The sequence below is a fragment of the Vidua macroura genome, chromosome 5 (genome assembly GCF_024509145.1).
Source record: "Vidua macroura isolate BioBank_ID:100142 chromosome 5, ASM2450914v1, whole genome shotgun sequence".
Classification (NCBI taxonomy): Eukaryota; Metazoa; Chordata; class Aves; order Passeriformes; family Viduidae; genus Vidua; species Vidua macroura.
The window spans coordinates 70,769,760-70,795,708 of record NC_071575.1 but is presented as its reverse complement, the minus strand read 5'-3'; the positions used below and the strand labels follow the sequence as shown (position 1 = coordinate 70,795,708).

Genomic DNA, 25,949 nt, shown 5'->3' with positions numbered 1-25,949 from the left:
GGGCTCTGCTGCTGCCCAAGATGGATCCATGGAGGAGATCCTTTTAATGAATCCCTACTTTATTCTTTAGCTTTGTCTAGTCTCTGTTCTAGCTCAGCCTTCTCAAGGCATCACACTTGAAAAGGACAAAGCTCCCACCTGCCAGGGTTCACCTCTTTCCTTATCTGGTCCAACACCAGCTGCAGCCTGAGCTGGGCTCTGCTTGCCCCTGGCACCTGGGTGGGTGCTTTGCCCATGGCAGCTTCTTCTGAGTGTTTAAGCCACCAGCATCCCAGTGTCTCTTCTAGAATTACATTCTTCTGCCTATACCTGGGAGGACTGGAGAATAGTATCACATTTATCTCATCCCACACTTATCTTACCCACGCTCCAAATTCTGTTTGTAGGTGTGTTTGGGGAGGGGTGGCTTTGGTAGCCACAGATGAGCAGCTGCTTCTTTGAAGTTTGCTACGGTGGGCAAAAGCCTTTCCATGATTTTAGCAATATTTAAGCCATGAACCATTTCATTCTCTCACAGTTTGCAAGCTGAGATTCCTACCTTTCCCACAGCCTTCATGGACTTGAAATTTCCACATTTTTCTTAGCCCTCATGGACTTGAAATTCCTACATTTTCTGCAGCCTTCATTGACTTGATGCCTCAGGACTAAGCATTGCCTGTCTGGCTGTGGTGCCTGAAAGCCCCAGGGCTCTGTCCTGAGATGAAACACAATGGGAGCCCTGCTCCCTGCCTTATCCAAGAGCCTTTCTCCTCGTTAGGGATCCCTTTTTCTCTTCACCCCCTTGATGCTGCTTTGGTGAATTCACAGGGTTCACATGAAGGTGCCTGAGAGCAGCGTTTGCCCTGGTTGTGGAAAGCATCAAAGTGATGCCCAAACTCTCAGAAGCCTGGAGAAATGGCCTCAGGAAGGGAGAAATTGGCCATTAAATGCACTGCTATTTCCTTGAAAAGATACAAAATAAGAAATCTTAGTCTCCCCTCATTCATCCATGGCAGCTCTCTGCTTCCCTGTCAGACTGGACTGATTGGAGTCCCTGGGGATTAGGAGCAGGGCTTGTAAATCCCCCCATTTCAGCTCCCATCCCAAAGATGTTTTCACAAATCAATTAGTGCCTTTAATTACCGTGAGGGAATTTACTGATTTAGCTGGATTGAGTGTTTGCACATTGGGCTTGAAGCCTTAGTGTCAGGATTTTCCATTTGGGGCTTTTCTTTCCAGTCAGAGTCCAGGTTATCAGTGAAATGAGAAATCACTTTATTCCCTTATAAAGCGAGTTCAGTGCTGCTTAAAAGGTGCAAGATTGACAGCCTAGGAGAGTGAATTCCTGAATATCCCCTGGAAAGCTGCAGCACAGGGACCTTCTTCCACCTGGCCTCAGGTGTGGCTGGGAGGTGAGGACTTCTCCACAGCCTGCTTGCTCCTTGGTTTCTCTGCTGAAGCTGCCAGGCAGAGGTGAGGGAGCAGCCAAGGAGATGCCTCAGGTGTGTTAGCAAAGCTTTGCCCAGCCTGGAGGTGCAGGGAATCTGTGTCCCATGGCTGGATGGATGGGATCTCCCATCCCAGATCACAGAAAAAATGGAAATAAGGGTGAGGTGCTTGCTTGGGGGGTACTAGGCTATTTGTGGGGTGTGTAGCTGTTAGAATGGATGGCAGGGACTGCACGTGTCTCATCACTCATGGAATGATTAAGGCTGGAGAAGACCTCTAAGATAATTGACTCCAATTCTTAACCCAGCACTGACATGTTCACCACCAAAATGTGTCCCCAAGTGACACATCCACACAGCTTTTGAATGCTTCCAGGGACGATTTGAGCATTTCCAGGGACGGAGCATTTTTGGGTACAACCTCTCCCCTTTGCTTTCTTCTTCTGAAATTAGGAAGCATCAACTTGAGCATTTTTAACCAGACCTACCCAATCTCATCCTCCTTCTTAAGGACTTTTGAGTCACTCCAAAGGTGCACAACCCTGCAAAGAGAAGATGGAATATCCAGGATTACCACGGGAGTTTGGGGTGTTAGGGACAGTTTTAGGTGCAATAACTATGGAGCTGAGCTGTTCCCAGGGAGAGATGATTGCCACTAAACCAGCTTTGCAAAACCAGTGAATGAATGTACCAAGCCTGGCTTAAAACCTTTATTTTTCAAAACAATAAAGAAAAAAATTACTGCTAATTTACTTCCATAGCCAAAAAAAAGAAAAAAAAAATAAAGTCACGCTGGGCTGGCAAGTAAATAAAATTTTACGAGGCTCCATTAATACTTTTGATCTGCATTTGATTTGAGTTTTATCCAGCAATTACCTGAGTCTGCAGGCAGAAAATGATACTCAGGGTCTTCTGGGGCAATAAACTGTTAAATTCTGAGGGCTTTTGGCACCTCTGTTATTTTGCTGGGCAGCAGCAGATCTCCAGCCTCTGCTCCTACCTGGCTGAGCATACAGATGCAGGCACAAATGCCAATGGCAGGTGATTTTCAAGTCAAGAAACAGTTTTATTTCCTTTATTTTCAAGCCAGAGAGGGTTTGGGGGTAATTTTAAGTCTTCAGCAAACAAAAAACTGCTTTACCTTTTTTCTTTCCCTCTCTCTGGTCAGGTGCTGTGGCTGTGTTTATTACCTGTGGTCTGAGCCTGCAAGCTCAGATTCCAACCCAAATAGAAGATTTTTAACACGTGGGTTTAAAACTGTGTGCACAGATTTGGTTGATTAAATAAAAGGATTTGCCTTTATATAGACACACATACCTGTAAGTGTCTTCACACATTGGATTTGTGTGGAACACGTAGAACTTTCAGCCAAGTAAAGATATAAAATCCCTTTTAGTTTGAATCAGCAGAGATTAATTACATTAGTAATGATATTGAATTATATAATAATAGCAATAAAATTATATTTTTATTATTAATATAAAGGCTCACAGCCAAAATTCAGAAGACAGTGGAGAAAGAACAATTTGGTTTAAACGCTTCTGGATTTTGAAGAATTCTTCCTGGATGATGTCAGGAATCTTTACAGGGAAGCTGAATTTTGGGAAGAGGGTATTTTTTCTGTAAGGCAGGGAAGGTCTCTTGTAAGCAGATGTGTGACTTCATCATGAACCCTTGTGCATTCAAAAAAAACTCAACCAGATCTTACGGAAACAACAAAATGTGGGTTTGCCCTGTAAAATTTCCCATTAGCAATTTCCCATTATAGCTGATGATTTCAGAGAGAAAAAACTGAGACACTCTGCAAAAGTCAAGGTCAAATGCTGCCCTAACCATGGACCAGTTCAGCCCTTGAGTGAAAGACCACGAGGAGCCTCCCAGAAAAGTTTCCCATGAGTATCTGCTGAAAGATGTGGCTGTGCCAACTCTCTTTGGATAAACCCAAAAACTCTTTGGTTCATCAGTGTGGGCACCACCAGAGGGGCTGGAGCAGAGCTCACCCAAACCTGACAGATCTTCTGTGTATGTTTGCATTCACTCCTGCCTCCCCAGCTTATTAATAATGGAAGATAAATCAGGAACACTGGAAACAAAGGTCAGAAACGGGGGAGATTTGTTGCCTTCTTCCTCCCAGGGTGTTTATTCTCTGGTGTTTTCTCATGTATAATGCACGTGCTTCACCTTTCCTGTACGTGCAGCTTTACCTGGAGGCAGGAAAGGGATTCTGAGCTTTCTTTTCACAATCCCATTGATTTCCACATGGCCTCACCTTCCCAGCAGGAAATAAACTGCATCCTGGACAGTCTCCAAAGGGAGTTATAGAGGCAGGTGCTGAAACTGCTGAGAGCACTCCTCACCCTGGGAAACCCTCAGAGATGGGGCTGTCTGCTGATGACATTTCCTCCTCCTGTCCTGGCTGTGTGAGCCCTGACAGGTGAAGGCTTTGCTTTCTTGGATAACTCTTCTCCTTTCGCCCCTGGATCACTCTGCCCCCACTTCGTGTTGTAACAGCAGAGCTCACCCTGATAGATCAGAGCTGCTTTAATTTGGGATGGCCAAAGCTGCCTGTGGCGAACCCTTCTCCTTAATGTGCTGTTCAGAGGTTGTGAAGCCTGGGAATGGTCCTTTGCAGTTTCCTTCTTCCTTCCCCTACATTCCCTGAAGTCCCACAATTGCTGGCTGCAGCTGGAAGAGGCAGGGGAAAGGAGAGAAGGGTGTTTCTGAGAGCTGTTTCCTCGTGGTGACAGTGACTGCAGGGAGTGAGGAGGGCTCCAGCTGCATCTCCCCATAAAAGTGAGAAAATCCAGCAGATGCCTGTGGGCTGTGGCTTGTGGGAGTTGGCTTTCTTAGGAAATTGGCCTTTGAGCAAGGGGGACACAGAGACTGGGGATCTCTCTTTGTGTTGGGTCACCAGGCCAGTGCCTGATGCACACCAAAGCTGGAGACTTTGGCTCAATTTCTTCTAATTGCTGCAGGACTGGGTTCCCTGGTGGCACCAAAGAGTTCACTGAAGTGACATTGTCATGTTCAGGGTGAGGTTTGATAGCAGCTTAGATATGGGGCTGTAGCTCTCGACCCAGAATGCCCAAGAGCTGTTTCCATGTGAGGGCTTTTTGGTTTGGGCACTGGAACAGCTCCCCAGGGAATGGTCACAGCCCTGAGGCTGCCAGAGCTCCAGGAGTGTTTGGACACCACTCCCAGGGATGCCCAGGGTGGGATTGTTGGGGTGTCTCTGCAGGGCCAGGAGCTGGACTGGATGATCCTTGTGAGTTGCAATTCAGGATATTTTATAATTCTGTGGCTGATTGAGGTGATACAGGAGATACAGCCTGTGGACCACTTTAAATACCTTGTGTTAAATCTCCACTGTTCTTCTTGTGCTTGCTGAATCCTGACAATGAGAACCACCCTGCCTGACATGGCAGTTTTAGCAAGCATCTGTCTTTACTTATTTCTCCCCTTATGAATGAATGAAAAATTATTTGTTTTGTTCTTCCTTCCCTCCCTACAGGACCGCCAGACGTGGTCAGACACTTTGCAACCAGCATTTAGGAACACAAATCACCCATTCCTGGTGTGATGAGTTCTGACATCTATTAGCTGGGTTCATTCTTTAATTCCATTTCTTATTCTCCAGTGGCAACACTCCTATTGCTGTGTGGGGAACTCACCTGGACCTCATCCAAAACCCTCAGATCCGGGCAAAGCACGGCGGAAAGGAGCACGTCAATGTGAGTACGACTGCAGAGCTGGGGAGGGGACATGCCACGCTGGGGACAGGGGCTGGCTGGAAGCCCTGGAGCTTGAAATCTCCTATTGCAGCCCAAAAAAGAGGGCATGATTTGTTTCCAGAAATATTACCCCATCCGTGAAGGAAACACACACAAAAAAAGAAGGTTTTTGGCAGGGCTGGAACCAAACTTCAGGGTCTTCTGAGACCTTCACCTTTGTCTTTGTTTCTCCAGCTTGCTGGGATTCATTTCATGTAACCCGATATCCAAACTGGAATCCTGAGCACACAACTGAACGTGCACTGCACAAACACTTCTGGAAAAACGACCAGAGTGTGACACCTAATTGCAGGGTGGTAGTGAGGTTTTGACTAATCTGTGCTGTGCAAAAAATGAGGGAAGAAACTTCTATTTCCAGAAGGAAACAACGTCAGGGAAAGATGCTGGCGCTGGCAACAGAGGCTGAGCTCTCTCAGAAGGCACAGGAGGCCCTGTTGAAGTGCAAACTGCTCCACACAGCTGCCCCAGCAAGGCTTTCCTAATCCCTGCCTAGCCTTGATTGTGTGATGGGGAATGTTTGGGAGCAGTGGAGCACCAGCCTGCCCCAGGATAACCATGGGGGTCTGCTCCTCCCTCTCCCTCAGAGCCATCTGCCCACCAGGAAGGGTGGGGGCATTTCCCATAAACACTCCTTGGTTTGGGTCTCCTTCCCCAGAACTGTGAGGTGCAGAACAGCACAGAGGTGACCTGCCAGGGTCCCTATTTCCCATAAACATTCTGTGTTTTGGGTCTCCTTCCCCAGAATGTGAGGTGCAGAACAGCACAGAGGTGACCTGCCAGGATCCCTATTTCCATAAATACTCCTTGTTTTGGGTCTCTTTCCACAGAACTGTGAGGTGCAGAACAGCACAGAGATGACCTGCCAGGCCCCAGCTCTGGCTGTGGACCCCAATCACCAATCTGAGCTCGCCGAGCGCCCGGAGGAGTTTGGCTTCATCCTTGACAACGTGCAGTCCCTGCTGATCCTCAACAAAACCAACTTCACCTACTACCCCAACCCCATCTTTGAGGTTTTCAATCCCTCAGGGATCCTGGAGCTGAAGCCTGGAAGTCCCATCATCCTGAAGGTGAGATGGGGACCAAGGACTGGACTGAAATTCTGCCTCTTGCCTCTCTGCGCCTGCCAGCACCCCCATAAATCATCCTGATTGCACCCCAAACATTTCCTCCATTCCTTGCCCCTTCTGGAACCATATCAGAGTCACCATCAGCAAAGACCAAGCACTGCCCACACCCCTAACTAAGAAATATAAACTCCCATGTGCAGCCTAAGTTTGTACCCACTGCTGTTAACCAGAAAACATCTTCTACCCTTGCAATGTGGCTGACAGTGAAATACCCAACTCTGTTTCCTTTCTTGTACATTCAAGACCTTCCTCTCACTCCTGTTTTTACCCGAACCGGTCCCTTGCCATTTCTGTAAACTTCAGAGCAATACAGACAATGAATTTTATGACACAGAATTTCTGTATCACTATTTTTACACTGTGAATATGCAAAAAAGTTATTTTACCTGCAGAAGCTTTTTGCATGTTTGGAAAGGAGTCTGACTTACTTGCCTGGCTATGTTTAGTAAGGGCTTTATTGTGCAGGACTTAGATGGAACATTTCCCACTCAGCTGCAGAGAGGGAGGAGCAGGACAGGCCATTGTGACTGCACTGAGTCTGTGACCAGTCACGCTGTTCCCTGCATGAGCTTCTAAATTGGCTTTTTCTCTCTGTGTGAGCAAATGGCAAACTACAAATGTCATAATAGAATCATATTTAGCTTGGAAGGGAGCATAAAGGCCATCTCATTCCAACCCCCTGCCATGGGCAGGGACACTTTCCACTAGACCAGGCTGCTCCAAGCCCCATCCATCCAATCTAACCTGGAGCAGTGTCAGGGATCAGCCATCCACACCTATCAAATGCAATGTTGTATCCCAGAGATGAGCCAGAGAGGGAAAGAAAACTCTTTCCTACGTTTATTTGGTTATTTTGGGGTGTGATGTTCCTTTCTGTGCAGGGCAGGAATCTGATCCCACCGGTGGCAGGAGGCAATGCCAGACTGAACTACACCGTTCTGGTGGGAGAGAAGCCCTGTGCAGTGACTGTGTCAGACGTGCAGCTCCTCTGTGAGTCCCCAAACCTCATTGGGAGGCACAAGGTGATGGTAAGTGATGCCTGACCCTCAGCCCCTTCTCCCTGGGTGGCCTGGGAGGGCACAGCAGAGCTGAAGAGCTGGCAGAGGGCTCCAAGGAGTTTGCATCACTGTTTGCCTTCCCAGAAACATCAGAGCCCCTTTTTGGTATAATATTCTCATCAAGGTTAGCTTGGAGAAGTAGAACAGGGGAAAAGTGACCTGGAGGTCTTTGTGGACAGTGAGACACCTTTCATGATCAAACCCCAGCAGCAGAGTTTGCCTCTCTTCTGTTTTCATATGGGCTGTATGAACCCTGAGACCACGGGTAACATGTTCCTACATGAAATTGTTAAATTCAGCACAGTCCTCATCACTTTGTTGACAGGATGGTGACTAAAATTTGCCTTTATGTAGGAGAGAGAAAAAATAAAAAAGGCAGGACAATAGTGTGAGAAGACTTCGGAGTTTTGACTTCTATAAAACTTAGTGTGCTCCTACAAATCCTTCCTGGAACCTGTGAAGAATGGACCTGGTGATTACATCAGAGGGAGCTTCTCCTTCTCTTACAGTTTATTTATTTACTCCTTTTTTCACTTTCCTCTCAATAATTTGAATTCCTTGATGCTGGTGCTTGATAAACCTCATATCAGCAAACACCCTGGAGCTGTACCAAGCTGTGGGTGGGAACAACAAAAGCTGACAACTGACATCAGTTGTTTCTCATTCCTTGTGAACAACTGTTTTTCTATTGCACCTCCCAAAGCTGTATCTGTCACATATTAATTTATTTATTTCAGTGAAATGAGGCTCAGAGAGTTTGATCTTTAAGAAGATTTTTCTGGGAACTTTTAGGAAGCAGAGTTCATGATGACCATTTTGGGTCTTGTTTGTGGCTGCTGCTGGGATCCCTTGTAGTGGCTACTTAAGTTCTCTGTGCCAAAGTTTGTCATCTGGAAAATAGAGGGAATAATCCTCTCCAGCCATGCAAATACACCATGTCTCTCAATTCATTGCAAAGCACATTAAGACTCTCCAAGAAGAGCAATAATGAAGTGAGAGATTTTCTCTATGTGAAAACCAAAGCTTTTGAGCACGGCAATAAATGTTCCCTGTCATTTTCACGGATATGATTAAACATATGGTTAGTCAGAGAAGGACAAAGCCAATCCTGGGGAGACAAAACTCCAGGTGAGCAATAATCAACCCCTGGGGATCCAGGATGATGGACATCTGGCCAGGCTGCACTAATTGGGAAGACTCTCCTGCTCCTGCAGCTTTGGACAGTTTAAATGAAGCCAAAGATTAAAAAACAATCTCTTTTTGAGGATACTGGTCCAAGAGGGATACTGCTGGGAAACTGGGAAGATGATGGAGGTGCTCTAGGATGGACTTTGCACCTGCAACCAGGGCTGGAAAATGCCTCCTCCAGCATGGCACAGCATCTCTGCTGCTCAGGATGGGAGCACATAAAGTGATACCTTAAGTTTTAGCTTTTATATTTTTCAGATTCTGAGCTGCTTTAGTGTGTTTAGTGTGCTGAGCTTCATATTATGGGATGGTGAGCTCTCTTCACAGAGCAGGGAGACAAAACAATTCCTGCTCCAGCTGGGCACCAAGGACAAATGATCCAAAGCTCAGGCCCAGGAGCACAAACAGCGTGGGCTGGAGAGAGAAAAACAAGCAGGATGGGAGTGCCTGGGCTAAAGCTGGGATGGGACAATGAACTGCAAGGTGCAAATGGAGCAGAGCTGATCCCAGTGAGAGCCCCCGGGAGCGCTCGTGCATTTTGGGACCATTTTGGTTCCTCTTGGCTGCAGCCCTGGCTGGGCTCTGGTGCTGCCCAAGGTGGATGCATGGAGGAGATCCTTTTCAGAAATCCCTGCATTATTCTTTAGCTCTGCCCAGCCTCTGCTCCAGCTCAGCCTTCTCAAGGCATCAAATCATCTCTTTGATGACCAGGATAACTGATAGAAGTTTTTCCTCTTGATTTTGCCAAAGCTTTACTCTCTGTCCTTGAGGAAATTGTTGAACAAACCCTTTCTTTGCAAAGTGAGGTGGCACAAGCTGAGAGGGAGCCATGGGAGTGAATCAACTGGTGCAACACAGAGATTATTTCTATGTGAAGGAGTAGTGACAATGACACACGTTGATGTCAACATGCCTTTGATCTGTCTTTTTTTGATTTTTGAGCTGTCTTTTACACAATGACAAAGTTAAGTATTTGAAAAAAATAGCAAAGAAATAAAAGGCCTGGGCGATGGTTAAAAAGATTGACTAAAACTCAGACGCAAGTTTTTCCAAGGAAAAGAAAGAGATGTGAGGAAGATCCACAAGAGAAGGTCTGCAGGGAAGATGTGGAATACATCTGAAGGGTTGCTGGTTTCTAACACAGCCTGGAAAGTACACCAGACTCTCTATAATGAATGGAGAGGTACTCAAATGCAGCAGCTGAAGGTCAGGGCATGATTCATCTCATCCTTAGAGGGATAATTTTATTTGGCCAAATTTGCACCAGGAAAGACACTCCTTCAGAACTCTGGAACTCCTACAGGTGGCCACTAAGACTTGATTGGAGAAAACTGGGCTCTGACAGAGCCCACTTAGAATATTTAGTGTAATTTAGGACTAATTCATGATTAATAGTCTTTAAAAATGGCCAGATTGTTGTTCTTTGGTGGGTTCATGGTCAGTCTTCTGGAAGTTAAAAATAGCTTCCTCCAGAACCACTTGGTGGATTAAGAAGTAAAGCAGGGCTGTGTGTGCATATTTTCTGGTGATTTTTTTTTTAAAGCTCACAATAACACTGCAGTCTCATAGATTTTCTTCTTCAAGAACCAGTTTCCCTCAGATCATGGCAGCTTCACTTGTGGATTGTGAGACCTTCCCAGTGATGAAACCACCCTTTGAAGGGGAACACGCTGGGCCTAACTTTGAACACTTGCTTTTTTGGAGCTTAGATCCCCTTATCATTAATGGAGAGAAATGGGAACTTCCACTGAATGAAACACCTCGTCCCAATGTCAAAGGTGTCAGGAGCAGCTCACATAAATTGCATCCTGAAAGTGGTTTTTCTCTTTGTTGACTCTGGAATCATGCTGCAGTGTCTAACTCGGATGTGCATGCAAAATATTTGGTGAGAGAAATCTCACCCATGGAGACGGGCTTTGCCTGCAGCTTTGAGGATGGATCTGCACTGGGATTTGGGATTGGGATTGTTTGAGTCTAGTCTGATATTCCTTGAATGGACTCGTCTGACTGCAGGGCTTGGAGAAAGAGAAAATGAAAAAGAATTAAGCTATTTATTGATCCACTGACAGGAAGGAAAGCGTGCAAGCTGTGAGAAAATTTTGGGACAGTGGTCCAGGGCAAAAGGGAACAACTACCAGTGCATGAATTAGGATGTGATTTTGGCAGTTAATCTTCTCAGTTGAGCAGGCCACATTCCAACAACAAACCTCATGATTTTTAAGTGAGTTGGATCTTATATCTTGAAATAGATGGGAAAACTCATTACTGCTGCATCCCAACTGTGTGTCTGAGGTTCCTTGGCCACTGAAAATGTTCTACAAGCCATCAATGTCATGGTAGCAATTGGTCATCTTGAAACTATTACCTGAACAGATCATTTTAGGATTAGTTTTATTTTTCATGGCAGACATTTCATGTCTCCAGACCCCATCCCAAAATGGCATGAGAGGGCCTTGTGGATGGAAATTAGCTGTTTTCCGACATTCACTTTGGTCTTGTCCATGACATAAGGGTTGTAGTTGTGTCTCTTTGGCCACTGAGGAGCAGCCTACACCTGGTGGTAGAGCAAAACAACCTTCTTCCCTGAGGCTGCAACTGGGACTGCAATAACTTCTAGGAGATGATAAAATCACTGAGATTCATGTCCCCAGGAAGGGCTGGGGTGGAGAGCACCTGGGAAAATTCATTAATTCATGATTCTGCTCTGTAGTCTCTTCTGCTGGCTCCAGCTGGGCCAGTTTCTTCTCCCTGCAGCCTAGAGAGGAAACCTGAGTAGGTGCCTGAGCTGAGATGTGGGAAGCCCTGGGATTAGTAAGTGTCCAGGCAGGCTGGAGATTAACTGAGAGCCAGTGGGATGCAGGACAAAGCAGAACACCAGGCTGGGGTGTGGGGGAGAAACATGAGGAAATGTGAGGGAGAACTCCTCACAGTGGAGGAAGAGAACAGTTTAATTGCACACTGGGGGTAGGAAACAGTCATTCCTGGGGTCTTAAGTGCATTTCTGCCTGGCAGCAAGAGGCTGCAGGGCCAGCTGTGCCTCTCTATGACACAGCTCAGCTGGGGTGAAGTGATGGGGCTCATCGTCCTTCAAGCTCTTTGCATGGCATCCTCCCAGCTTTCTGCTGACCTGCAACCAGCATTCCCAAACCACAGCACAGCCCTAGAAGCCTTTTTATTCTTTAGGTCAGTCAGCAGAGCTTTTCTCCCTCCACTCAAGCTTTGCCTACTCTACAAATAGCTTTGAACAGCCTTGTAGTAGCCTGGAGCCAGTGGTGTCCTGTGGGATTCCTGCTGGGAGTGGTGTTCATGTTGTAAAAAAGGGCTCCAAGGGACTTGCTTCAGCAGAACATTTTGTTGGGTTTGCAGCAGGAGTGTTTGCACAGTTTCTTTCTGGTTGTTAAAACCAAGGCCCTTTCACAGCAGCTTCTTCCAGAGGCTGGAAGCAGCTCTGGGAACCTCTGGAAGTACATGGAGAACAAAAAGCTGTGTTCAACTCTTACTGGTGCACATCTGCAGTCACCCTGACAATGTGTGGCTAAGATAGGGGCTGTAAAGAGAATGGGACAGGCTTTGTGGGGTTTGTGGTGGTTTTTCACTATCCCAGAGGCTTCCAAGTACAGTTTTATCTGGTGGGAGAGTCCAAAGAAAATAGTGACTCTGATTTCTGCAGTCCCACTGTACTCACTGGGTCAGCTATCCTCTGCCCCACTGTGGGGTTAGGAACCATCAGACCATACCTTGAGCTCTGTGTTCTGTGTGTATTTTGGGACTGAGTGACATCAGTGCCCCGTACAACACATCAGGATGGGGAATGAAAAATCCAGAAACTGATATGACTGGTGACTTGTCTCACCACAAGTCGTTTTGTGGCTGGATTCATGGTGAGTGCCAACAGAGGTGATTCAGTCTGGCATTTCAAATGTTTTTAAGCTGTTCCATATCCAAATACCTCCCCTTTTGGCTTGGGAGACAAAGAGATGTCACCATTCACCCTCAGCCAGGATGATGACAGAACTCCTCTGCGCTCCTGCTTGTTTGAGAGTTTCAATGCAGCTCTTTTGCTGCTTTCCCTCTAGGCTCGTGTAGGAGGGATGGAGTTCTCTCCGGGGATGGTCTACATCTCCCCAGACAGCCCTCTCAGCTTGCCAGCCATCGTCAGCATCGCGGTGGCCGGCGGGCTGCTCATCATCTTCATCGTGGCCGTGCTGATCGCGTACAAGCGCAAGTCCAGGGAGAGCGACCTCACCCTCAAGCGCCTGCAGATGCAGATGGACAACCTGGAGTCCCGGGTGGCCCTGGAGTGCAAGGAAGGTAGGGTGAGGAAGGCAGGATGACACTGTGTCAGTGTTGAAAAAAGGGAGACCTCCAGTCACAAAGCTTTGAGCCAAAATACCACGGTGTTGAACCCTGCGGGTTTGGCTCAAGCCTGGATCTAATCTGACTTTCCCTGTTTTCCCTTTGAAACAGAGTGAAAATTTAACAGGGTAGAAATCCATTTAGATTTAGGTAAAATGTGCAACTTTGAGCTTGCTAGCATAAGTAAAATATGCTGTTTAGTCTAGTAACTCTGCAGATGCAGAGTTACTCTGCAACTAGTAAAACTGCCCCAGCTGAAGAGAAAGAATGCGAATTTCCAAGCTGAAGAGATAAGAGATAAAAAAAGCTCCTTGAACCTTGAAGCAAGCAGGGCAGGGTTACCCCGAAGTTCTTTCTGTACTTTCTGATAAAAAACTAGCTACAAGTATATCTAGCTACAAGTATAACACGAAATCAATAGAATGAATATGCATAAACCTATTGTAAAATTCTATGCATATGTAAACCAGTAAGGGGTAATAAAAAAAGATCAAGTGTCCTCAGGAGCACGCATGTCCTTTAAAGGAGAACGATCCCCACATGCGTCCAGCGCTGTAATAAACATAACGTCCCTACAAATCTTCATAGGAATTGTAGGGTTTTGATTTTTTGTCCTCGTTTCACCATAGTTCAGACTTTTCCACCCTCTCCTAACTGGATTTGATAATTCAAAATCCACAGAAAGCCTTGGCACATGTCCCTGGGGACAGGCTGTGCTGTGGGAAAGGCGACCCTGCTCTCATCTGCCTTCTTCCTCTCCACATGTTGCCTTATTCCTTATTCTCATTCATGAGGGTCAGGGGGTTTTCCCATTCTGGTGAGGCTGACGTAGACTTTCACTGCTCCCTGAGTTGTTCTGTTTTTGTGCCAGCCTTTGCAGAGCTGCAGACAGATATCCACGAGCTGACGAGTGACCTGGATGGAGCTGGGATCCCTTTCCTTGACTACCGAACCTACACGATGAGAGTGCTTTTCCCTGGCATTGAAGATCATCCAGTCCTGAGGGATTTGGAGGTAAAACAATAATGTTTCCTGCTTCTAGCTCCTCTCATGCCTCCCTGTTCAGTCCTGAATTCCAGAGATTCTGTGTCAGTGGTGGGGATGTGATGACTTTACAAGGGGTGAAACAGGTCCTCATTAAAAATCTGGGTTGAAGGGGGAAATATTTGCTGTTCCCTTAGATAATATTAGATCATAAAATCATTTAGGTTGGAAAAGACCTCTAAGACCATCAATTCCATTCACTGGGTCTGTGATTCCACCAACCCAATACTGCCAATTCCACCACTAAACCATGTCCCCTTGTGCAACATCCACACACTTTTTGAAAACTTCCCACATCTCCCCTGGACAGTTTGTTCCACCATCTGATCATCCTTTCAATGAAGAAATTTTTTTCCTAATTTCCAATCTAAACCTCCCCTGGCACAACTTTAAGGCTGTTTCCTCTCATCCTGTCACTTGTTACCTGCTAAATTCTGTCTGATCACTCACTTATTTGGAAGACTCATAAATCCATATTCATTAGGCCTACTTAATTAAGATTCTCTTTGGTCTTAACTCTTCTGTGGCTTGAGTTTTAGACTGGATTTAATATTTTCTGCCATGCAGGGGCAAGGAAAACCTGTTGTATGACAGAGGAGCATGTTTGGCTGTGTCATTCAGCTTTGCATGACCCTCACAATACTAAGAGGCCAGGTTTTCTTTGTGGCAATCTCTATAAAAATAACTCCCTGTCACTGAGGGAGGTTCACCTTTGCTGCAGTCTGGTTTGCAGTGAGGTCAGAAAACCACAGTGTCAGTCTGTCCGTACCCTGCCCACATCTTCCTCCTCCACCCTGACTCTCTGGATGGAGATTTGTGAGATATTGTTCACAAATCTGGGGGTCTACAAAGAGCCTGTATCACCTGAGTGGTGACAGGAGCTTGATGGGAGCCCAGGTGAGGTCTGCCAGGCTAAAATCTGCTCCAGGCTCTGGCAGATGGACGGGCTCTGCTCTAGGTATACCTGGGCTGGAGAATCAGGAGCCACACCATGGCCAAGGTGTTGGCTGAGCTCTCTGCAAAGATTTTGGCAGGCTCTGAGCTCCAGAGAGGCTCTGGCATGGGCCTGGGAGATTGCTGGAGGCCAGACCTGGGCTTGGTTGGCAGGAAGGAGGAGCAGGAGCTGGCACAGGCAGGCCCACGCTTGGCTGGCTGTGTAATCAGAGATGCCTGCTCGGCTTTGCTCCTGCCACTCGGAAGAGCCAAAATTCATCCGACTGTGTGGAGAGAGACATTAAAAAACCTGATCTGTCAGCAAGGAGGGCTTGTGGGACTGGGTAGGAGGCTGAGTTACACATAGCTACCTTACAGATTTGGAGCGCAGGTTGAGTGGCATCCAGCTGCTTTCCCTCAGGACGAGCAGCTCCAACAAACGAGGAGGAACGAGGGGTGCTGAACCTCCCTCTCACACGTGTGCACACACAAACACTTCCATTATCCTCACAGCCAGTTTCCATCCCTACATTCATTAACCCCATCCAGCTGATCACAGAACAGCATCTGACCCCTGCAGAGGCCTTAGCACGGATGCTCCCCTATGTAGATACACAGGTCACTCAAGCTAATGTTTCAATCCAACACCTTTGATCTCGTCTTCCTTTCATTCTATTTGTTGGCTTTTTTTTTCCCCTTAATCCTTTGTAAAGCTTCACGAGCTCTCTCAGTGTCAGCATCTTTAGCAACCAATGTGAAGGCAGCTCCCATTCTGCTCCCTTCTCTGTAGCACCCAGAAGGAATTGCTATTTATTGCAAAAGGCCTCAGCACAGATCCCACAGTGAGAAGGTCTTACTTATTTCCAGTTCATTTGCTAATTAACTGCTTCCAGATGCAGCACGAAATAGTTTTCTTGTTATTTTGTTTTAATTCTCCATAATAACCCTGGGATAGACAATATTAAATGTTCAAGCAAGTGAGTTAAAAATAATTATTGGCGGGATGGGTGGTGGTGGTTTGTTGGTTGGTCGGTTGCCTCAATCTATTTAGGAAGTAATTTATTTGTTGGATGCAAAAAGAGTTCAGAACTCTAATTTCCAGAATTAAAAAGTAACAACTCTATAAGGGGCCTTGCATTGCTTGGCTGTTTAAGCAAGCCAACTTATTTTGTCTTAAAGTGCCAAATTTGGGTGGTTATTAATTCATATATGCCTTGATGACATGTGTTGCTCTGTGGTGAGACCCTCCAGCTTCCAGAAAAGCTTTTCAAGGGCTGGAACAGCTTCAGCAAGTAGAGGGATGAGTTTGGGGTTCTCTATTTAGGTTCCATCTTTGCCTAGAGCCAGAAGGATCAAAAAGACCTCTGTGGAGCCCAGGGTCCAGCACTGAAGTCCTAAATTGTTCCATATAAAAATGAGTTCTTCAGCCTCTCACAGCTGAGAAATAGGAGACTTATCAATCAATATCAATAGGAGACTCTGTCTCCAAAACACCTCAGCTCCCAAACCCAGGGGTTCTACTGGAGCTCAGGGTGTCCCTGTCTCCAAAACACCTCAACTCCCAAACCCAGGGGTTCTACTGGAGCTCAGGGTGTCCTCTCACAACTTCACCTGCCTTGCTCTTCAAACCAAGGCCCAGTTCCATGGTCACCACCTCAGCCAGTGCCTCACTGCATCTCTTCATCTCCTCAAAACCTCACCCTGGGCTCTCTTTCCCATTCACCCTCTTGCTGCCTCTTCCAGCTCCCTAAACTGAACCCCAAACCTCTGCAAGCAGGTTTCTTGCAGGAATGAGAAAAAAGTTTTGGGACGAAATCAGAGTAAGACTTCAGTCTGACTAAAATAAAAATATAACATGGTGTGGCGACACATTTAGGCACCAGAAATCCCTTTTGGATGTATGTCAACACAAGTGGGCCCCTGGCTGGGTAATAATTAGCATAGACTCCATGCATTTCAGAAGGCTGATCATAATAATCTTTATTAAGAAACCCATACTTTCATACCCTAGTTCGCTACAGGTAGACCTAATTGGTCCTCTAATTAAAACAGCATCACCATTGGCGAATTAAGAAACCACCCTTTGGTAAACAAATCTCCATAACACATTCCACACGTTCACAATACCAGGTGCAGCAAGTTAAGATAAGAATTGTTTCTCATTCTCTGATCTTCTCACAGCCTTCCCCAGAATGATGCCTGGGAGAGTTGTGTTTCTCTCTGTGGCCAGAGAGCTGCTGCCACAGATGTACTGATCAGAGAGGGGAACAAAGGACTGGAAAAATCATCTGGATGTGGCTGGGAGTCTTCTCAGGCTTCTTAATCTTTAGATGATGTATGGATTCCCTTCCTGTCTTTCCTTAGCTGAGGAGCTGGAAGGATGAGAGCAGAGAGAGAGAGTGACAGGACATTTGACAGTGGGAAAACGAGGGAAAGGGAAAAACTCCCTTTCTTCTTGCGCAGGTGCCTGGCTACCGGCAGGAACGGGTGGAGAAGGGCCTGAAGCTCTTTGCCCAGCTCATCAACAACAAGGTTTTCCTGCTGTCCTTCATCCGCACGCTGGAGTCGCAGCGCAGCTTCTCCATGCGGGACCGCGGCAACGTGGCCTCGCTGATCATGACGGTGCTGCAGAGCAAGCTGGAGTACGCCACCGACGTCCTCAAACAGCTCCTGGCTGACCTCATCGACAAAAACCTGGAGAGCAAGAACCACCCCAAGCTGCTGCTCCGTAGGTAAGGATGCCTGGGCATGGAGGGAGCTCGGCTGGGAAGGCTGTCTCGCTGTTGGGGTTTTTCATTAACAGGATGGTTCCTTGAGCTTTATTGCAGCCTCATTACATGGTTGAGACAATTGGAAGATGGCAATAGCTGACGTACAACCAGCAGCAGCCAAAGATTTCTTTGTGACTTGGTTTGAAAAGACAGGTGTCTGCTAAGGACGGCAGGAGCCTCCCTTGAAATGGAAAATGTAAACCCCCTCCCTCTGAATTGTTAGAATTTTGAAATTAAGGGGCTCTCATGGAAAGATATGAGAATAGGAATAACAGTTCTTTACTAGGGAAATTTTAAAAATATGTATTAAAAAATAATATGTAAAAATAAATATGTAAAAATTCATTAGTAGAAAAAAAGAAAACAACCCACTGCCAGAGTCAGAACAGAGCTGGCAGCCTGTGGGTCAGGGAGGTGGCAGCAGTGCCATTCCATGGGGGCTCAGCCCTCCTGCAGTGCCAGCTGTGCTTCTGCTGGAGCAGGATCCTGGACAAGGCTGGAGTTTTCCTCTGAAGCTCCAGGGCTGCTGGAGATGGGCCTGGGCTCCCTCTGGGAATGCAGTGGGGCAGAAAGCTGCTCCTCTGGGAATGCAGTGGGCAAAGGCTGCTGTGCTGTTGCAGGAGTCAGATTGGATCCAGGTAGGAATGCTTGGCTCCTGCCCTGGGCACAGCATCTCCCCATGGGATGATGGAATTTTCTCAGCCATGCAGGGACACTCAGTGGCCATGGACAGAAGAGATCTCCTGGAGGGAGGATTGGCTGTGGGAGAGATAAAGAAAACTGATGAGAATGATGACAGAACAGAATGAACAGAAGATAACTGCCCCACCTCTAACAGATGGGAATATAATACCCCCATTTCCAACCTAAGATACTTTGTTACAGAGCATTTAAAAAACTTTCTAGCCAATAGCATATTGCTAAAGCTCACAGACAATTGTTCTAGCCAATTACTAAAAGCACACGTACACCTGCTTCATACAATGCTTGCTTGTCTGCTTCCTATTAAGAATACACAATACTTCATTATTAAGCTTAAAACCTTCTACTATCTTGCTAAGCATATTTTTCTGCAGTCTTAAGGTCTATCTTAGCCAAGCCTAAAACTCAAGCTATTGTTTCATGTCCTTGCTTGCTGGACTATTTACTATTTCCCACAGTGCCCACATAAACATCATAATCATCTTTGGAGATGTAGATCTTACTCCGTCTCCTCCATAACCGAAAAATAGTCAATGATCAAAAGTTGCAGAACTAATCCACCTCTAAATTTTCATGTGCATCCTCCAGAAAGTTTCACAAAGACAGAAAAAGCTTAATCCTTATTTCAGGCTTTTTGCATGCTTAAAATGTTAATTTGTGCTTGCATTTCCTTGTAATCTGAAAACTCCAATCATGTTGTGTAGGACCTATGGGAATATCACACATATGGTTCCTGGTGAGGGGAATCAACTTCTTCCATCTCCTGCCTGGGACATGGATTTCCCAGCTTTGTTTCTTGTTCCTGAGTTAACTACGGACACATGGAGAGTCTTCAGCTGCATTGTGGGATCTCATTTCTCTCCCAGAGCTGGCAGTTAGTGGAAGAAGAGAGGGACAACAGAACTGGTTTCATACAGGGAACAAGTTTGAATTGATGCTTCTTGGCCTGGTCTAAGGTCTAAACTCCACAGTTCTGTGGGAAACCTCAAATTTGGAATCTACTGCTCTGTAATTCATGTCCTTTCCTTGCCTAGGAAAGTGCTGCCTCTTCTCCCTTTAGGATCAGATTCGTCTCTCTTTCACACACTGGACCAACCCTCCTGGTTCAAGGACCCTAAATAAAATCAGGGGGAGTCTTCTGGAGATGAGTGGCCTTTGCCACAGCTCAGAGCTGACTCTGAGGAGCTCCCAGTTGATTACAAAGGACAGCTTGGACACAGAGGAGACCTCTGGTGCCTGCTGGGCTGGGGAGTTTTTTCATCTGGCACATGGCCCACTGTGGAGAACCAGCAGAAAAGGAGCAGAAGGCACTTCCTGGCATTCAGGGCAGCAATGCCAGGGGCAGGGGCTGGACTTTGCTTTGGTGTCAGTTGACTCCCTGATGTGATCAAGCCCTACAGCCTGGCTGGTGACCACTCTCCAGCTGTCCCCAGGCATCCTGCCTGTGCTTCTGCTCTGATGCTGGATGGCACTGCCTCCCCCCTGCATTTCCTCCTTTTCCTTCCCCTTTCTCCATCTCTTTGCCTTCCCTTGTTGCTCACTCTGAGCATCCTATCTTTCCTCTTTCTCCTTCCCCCAGCTCTTTTCTAAGTCTAATCCTCTCTGCTGGAAATTAATTGTGGCCTTTGGAAGGAGAGCCAGTGAACAAAGAAGGCACATCCAGTGTTCCAAACCCTGGAAGCACCAGGAGAAGTCAGAGAAGGAAGTCCTGAACTGAGCAGCACCAGAACAGAACGTGTGAATAGCTCAGTGCCTTGGGTCAGATGTTGGTGTGAGGTCCTCAGACGGCTCTTTGGAGAAGCTGGATTCAACTTGATGCTTCCCTTCCCTCCCCATGAGTCTGTGAAAGGGAATATTTTGCAGTTTTGGAGTTTGACAGAAGAAGGGAGCTGGTAGAAGTGATTTTCCCACCTGACCTGTGTCCAGTGTTCATCCCACATGACATTTATGGCCCCAAAGAGATTTTCTGGGCAGAGAGCAGCAGCAACAACAAGCAAGGACCTCTGCATGGCTTTGGTGAGAGCCATGATAAGGAGGACTCACTTTAATTCTTCCAGGCAGGGACTCTTCTTTTTTTCTTGGTTTCCCCAAGTTTCTCTTGGTTTCTCTTGTTTTTTCTCCAGTGCATGTGCTGGAGCCAGCACAGGTTTCGGCAGGAGAAGCTCACCCTGAAGCCTCGAGATGGATTTTTATTTGATTGAGGACAGAGTGCTCAAGGGCAGAAGGATGAGCTCCTTGTATGTGCCACATTGACACGTTGAGGAGTGTAATCACTCCCAAATGCCAGGGAGATAGGCAGTGCCAGATAACTGTTCCCCAGAGACTTAGATCTGTCTCTCCTGAGTATTTATACAGCCTCCTTGACATATGGCCTCGCTCTGAGCGCCTCAGATTTGATGGATTTATCCGCCCTGAGCTCTTCGGAGAAGATTCCCTCAAATGTCATCAACTCCTTTTCGTTGTTGGAGAAACTGAAAAACAGTTACACGGGGACTTGTAGTCACAGGAGAATCAACAGGGCAGCAAGGGTTTTCCTGCAGGTTTCCTAAATCTAAAACTAAAACAGGGAACCCAGGACATGCTAAATCCTGATGGTGCCAGACTTCCCACTGGGCAGGAAGATGGACAAGGACAGTATTTTGATAGGACCAACATGACTAACTCATTTCCAATTCTCTTTCTTCTCCCCTTTAGAACAGAGTCTGTGGCTGAAAAAATGCTCACCAACTGGTTCACCTTCCTTCTCTACAAGTTCCTCAAGGTAAGAGGAGGAGCATGCCTGGAAAACCAGCTGCTTTAAAGCATTTCTTCTTGGTGAGGATCGGCTGGGTGAAAACTTCCCAGATAGAAAGTTAAAGGCTTTTTTTTTTTTTTTTTGCCTCTGGAAGGAGGCTGCTTCCTAATAGGAGATGGGTATTTTCTGACCCAGGGAAAACAAAGAGCGACACTTTGTTAGAGAGGCAACTTGTTGGTCCCTCTCTTGTAGAGAGGTGGGATCTAAGGGTCAGTGTGGAAATGGGAAGGATTTCAGAGCCTGACTGAGACCTGTGTGGAAAATGCTGTCCTTTTAACAGCAGACTGAGGTCTCCATCATGTGGTGACCCATATTTTCAGTGCACAGTGGATGGAGATCTCCTTCCACCCCAGCTCAGAGGCAGTACTGAGACACAGCCCCACGAGGAGTGGAGGGACATCCATCAGCAAAGCTGTGTGAAAGAACTTGAGTGGAAGGATTTGAGGCAGCCCCTGAGCTCTCTCATTCCTCCTGGAAGTTCTCCTTGGGGTTTGTGTAGTTGAAAAAGTCTTTCAGTCTTTGAGCCCTGCCACTGATTGCGGGGGGATCCAATTCCCCCTGCAGGACCCACACTGAGCCTCAAGAATCACAACTGCCAAGCTCAGAGCCAGCCTTTTTGGAAGGAGCTGAGCTCTGCACCTCTGCCCCACTCCCACTGCAGCTGCTAAATATCCTCCCACCTCACATCCTCATTTGGACAGAATAACCACCTCTGCCAGGCAATTTGAGGCTTTACAAACAAGCCCCAATCCCCTTGAGCCTTCCCCAGGCACGACCAGTTCAAGGACGAGCACATGGGAAAGTTTTGAAGGTCCCTGGAAGGTAATTTCAGCGACTCCAGTATCAGATCCCTGCTTTCAGCTGAAAGGAAAGGATATAAGGAGGTGACTCTCTAAAGAGCTGCTTTTATAATAGGCTTTTTTCACCCCACTCAGCTACTTGTCTTCTTGCCTTAGCCTGAACAGAGGCCTGATAAGGGCAGGAGACAGGCACACAGAAGCAATATGCTGCTGGCAGATAAGCTAATTAAGTGGGAGACAGGTGTAGGGACTGAAAAAGGGGCCACTTTGCCTCCGATTATTAACTTGTTTTCGCTGGGATTTACACCAGAGGAAAATGACCCTGCTCGTTGAGCTGGGGACATGAGAGGAGAGGGTGAGGAGGGGAGGAAGAAGGGAGGGATGGAAAGGGAGGCAGGAGCAGAAAGCTCGGGGTGCATGGCACTGAGGGAGTGCAGCAAGGGAGGAAGAGTGTGGGAAGAATGAGTGGAAACGATGAGGAGAAATTAGGGACAGATGAGCTTGGCTGTGCCTGCCTGGGGCTGCTTTTCACTGTCCTGTGCTGGGTGACACTTCTGTCACCTCCACACAGGTCCAGGGGCACATCTGGGCCTGAGAATTGCTGTTTGCCTGCAGCACGAGAGTGCTCAGGGAGCCTGTGGACTCTGCGCAGACACCCAGGATGTGGCACCAGCCGTCCATCTCCCTTTAAAACCTGCTTCCAGGTCACCTGGGACCCATCCCACTACATCCTCCACCAGTGCAAAGCTCGGGCCTGGTGGCAATCACTTGAACAGCCCCAGCACTGCCAGGGAACACTGACACCATGACAGGACACTCACAGAGTCACAGAATAAGCTGAGCTGGAAGGGACCCACAAGGATCATCAAGTCCAACTCCTGGTGCTGCACAGGACCATACCCAAGGGTCCCACCATGTGCCCAAGAGCTTTGTACCATCAAGTGCAGCTCCTGGGGCTGCACAGGACCATCCCAAGGGTCCCACCATGTGCCCAAGGGCTGGTTGCACTCTGTGGAAGTTGAGGGTCGCCTCTGATCCTGTGCTGTTGGAACAGACTGGTTCCCATTGATGTATCCATCATGAGCGATTTGGGATGGTGAACCAAGGCAGTCACTGGGATGCCCAGGCTGGATTCTCAATTCTAGCCTGTAGTTTCACCTCGTGGTTACCTCTCATCCCTGCAGGAGTGTGCTGGAGAGCCTCTCTTCTCCCTTTTCTGTGCCATCAAGCAGCAGATGGAGAAGGGCCCCATTGATTCCATCACGGGGGAGGCCCGGTACTCCCTGAGCGAGGACAAGCTCATCCGACAGCAGATCGACTACAAGACCCTGGTGAGTGCTCTGGGCACACCTTCCCCTGGGCTGGTCCAGAATCTTCTGCCTAAAGGGCATTTAGAGAGCAGAAAGCAGTGATTGACCCTCTGGGATGATTTATTCTTGTGTTTTAGTAGGGTAATGCTGCCTGAGGCGGACTGTGAAAATTTAAAAATGTGTTTCTCCAATGAGGATTTCAGCATCAGGGAATAGTCAGAGGTGCAGAGTGCAGGGACCAATCAGGTCAGCTCTAGAGCTGGTGCAGCCCTCCCTCCTGAGAAAGCACAAGTCAAAGAAAAAGGAACTTTATTTAAAGATTTCAAGGGAAAGAAAACTAATCCCTGTCACTGAGCCATTTCCTTCAAAATGGAATTGTCTGCATGGGGCAAGATACATGTTGCATATGTGCAGCTTTAGCTTCTGCTCTGAGATTACACCCTCTTCCCACTTGATTAAAGAGCATCAATTAAAGAGCATTAGATATCTCTTAGTGTGTTTGTGGGCCTTCATTCTTCCCTGGATGCATTAAATCCACTGAGCCTCTAAGTCTCTGCTGGATGAAGAACACTTTCTAAGCCTTCAATGATCCTTGTAATTTTTCTGTTTCCCATCTTTATTCTCAGCAAATCCCAGCTTTTAGGACAGTCAGAAGATGCTCTAAACTGATCAGATTGTTTTATTTGCACTTTCAAATGAGGGACATTCATCTCAGCTCCAGATACCTCTGAGGGCTGTGTCCAATCACAGAATCATGGGATGGTTTGGGAGGGGACCCTAAGGATCATTTAGCTCCAAATCTGAGACCTTAACATGTCTTAGACTTTAGCCCAGGCAGGCTGATGCTAGAAATGCCCTTTTGTGTTCTTCAACTCCAGTCTAGAGCTGAGCTTTGATTGAATCCAAGTCTGATGAGGGGGTGGACTTAAGTCTTAAATAAGGCCACATTTTTATTCTGCATATTAAAAACGTGTCTTTCCTACTAAACTGGCAGAGCGCTGCTTCTCTGCTCTTATGTGTGGCTGCCTAAAATTTCAGAAGACTGATCACACATGGAGAAAATTAGCAGAAAAGAGAAAAAAATGCAGCCACAGAGTGATCGCTTTCACCGAAGGAAATCCCCCCGATCCATTTAGGCTTGATCTAAAGCAGCCAGCAAAGGGTAGTAATTATACATCAGGCTGAACAAAGCTCTCCTCTGCTGGCTTTGTGCTGTTTGATGATAATCAGCTCTCCCTCTTACCTCTCAAGAGCAGACAAATATACCCCGATAGGGATCTCAGCAGATTTACAGAGATCAGCTCTGGTGGAGGAGATTAAGAAGGAGCAGAATATGAATAGGATTGTTCTTCGTTTCTGTTTCTCTTTATTTCTACTTTGTCCTTCTTCTACCTTCCTTGAGCTGCCTGACATCTTTCATTAAAAATATAGAGTAATGAAATCAGCCAGAGCTGATTCAGTGGTTGCAATATGGGAATTCCAACAGAAAAATGGAGAGAGGCTATTTACAGAGGCCTGGAGTGACAAGACAAGAGGGAATGACTTCAAACTGAAAGAGAGTGGGTTTAGATTGGAAATTAGAAAAAAATTCTACCCTGTGAGGGTGGTGAGGCCCTGGCACAGGGTGCCCAGAGCAGCTGTGGATGTCCCATCCCTGGAAGTGTCCAAGGCCAGGTTGGATGGGGCTTGGAGCAGCCTGGGATGGTGGAAGGTGTCCCTGCCCATGGCAGGGGGGTGGAATTAGATAATCTTTCAGGCCCTTCCAACCCAAAGCATTCTACAGTTCTATAATTCTCAGAATGCTTTCCTATGCTTGGCTTTTTGGGGGCCTTTCTCCTTTTTCTCCACCAAACCTCACTGTATGAAAACCCCAGGGAACATTCCAGCCTAATACAGAGGCGAGAGAAGGATTTCTGTCCCTGGGACAGGAACTGCAGAGATGTCCTGATCTCAGGAAAAACCACACAACCTCAGAACCAGGGTCACCATGGGAGTAATCACAAACTGTGCCTTTATGATTTAAATGTCACTAATGTGTAGTGGAAATCAGGGCTTAGCTGAGCCAAGCTTTGCATGTATACAGACACTCAGAGACAGCTCATGGCTGGAAGAGCTGGCAGATAGGAAAAAAAACCACCCAAGGATGGAGTAAAAGGTCAGTAAGCACAAATCCAGAGAAATGAGATGTCCCAAGGACACACAGAGTCAGTGGGAGAGCATGGCTCCGAGATAACTTCTCCATGTGCTCCCACTCCCATTCCCATCCATGTTGAGCCCACATCCTGATGGAACACAGACCTCAGCAAGTGACAGAGCAGTGCTGGTTGTCCTCTCAGTGCCCAAATAGTCACAACCTTGAGTGACCCTGAAGCCCAAATGAAGGTGGTGTGTGATGGAGCAGCAGCACTGCATTTGGGAGATCCACATCACAAAACTTCCCTGAGGGTGACCAGTCCTGTAGGAACACAACCCATCATGGGGTCTCTTCCCCACCAGCTGACATCAAAGACTGTGTTGAAGTCTCTGAACAGCACTGCTGCAGCAGTGGGATTTGTTTCTGGCTTGAGCATGGAGAAAAGTTTCATGCTCCACGTGAGAACAGCTGGAAAACTCCACTGGAAAGATGATGCACAGCCTAGGGAATATAT

The 25,949-nt window shown here is 47.0% G+C and overlaps 1 protein-coding gene across 1 annotated transcript in view; it reads left to right on the top strand.

Moving 5' to 3' along the window:
• The window catches only part of PLXNA4 (plexin A4), a 414,284-nt gene that overhangs the window by 355,465 nt on the left and 32,870 nt on the right, over nt 1-25,949 (top strand). The window contains exons 16-23 of the mRNA XM_053977321.1: nt 5,065-5,158; nt 6,046-6,285; nt 7,227-7,373; nt 12,668-12,902; nt 13,819-13,961; nt 17,388-17,656; nt 21,092-21,158; nt 23,176-23,322. Coding sequence (XP_053833296.1) covers nt 5,065-5,158; nt 6,046-6,285; nt 7,227-7,373; nt 12,668-12,902; nt 13,819-13,961; nt 17,388-17,656; nt 21,092-21,158; nt 23,176-23,322 — 1,342 coding nt within the window. The remainder of the gene's footprint in view (nt 1-5,064; nt 5,159-6,045; nt 6,286-7,226; nt 7,374-12,667; nt 12,903-13,818; nt 13,962-17,387; nt 17,657-21,091; nt 21,159-23,175; nt 23,323-25,949) is intronic.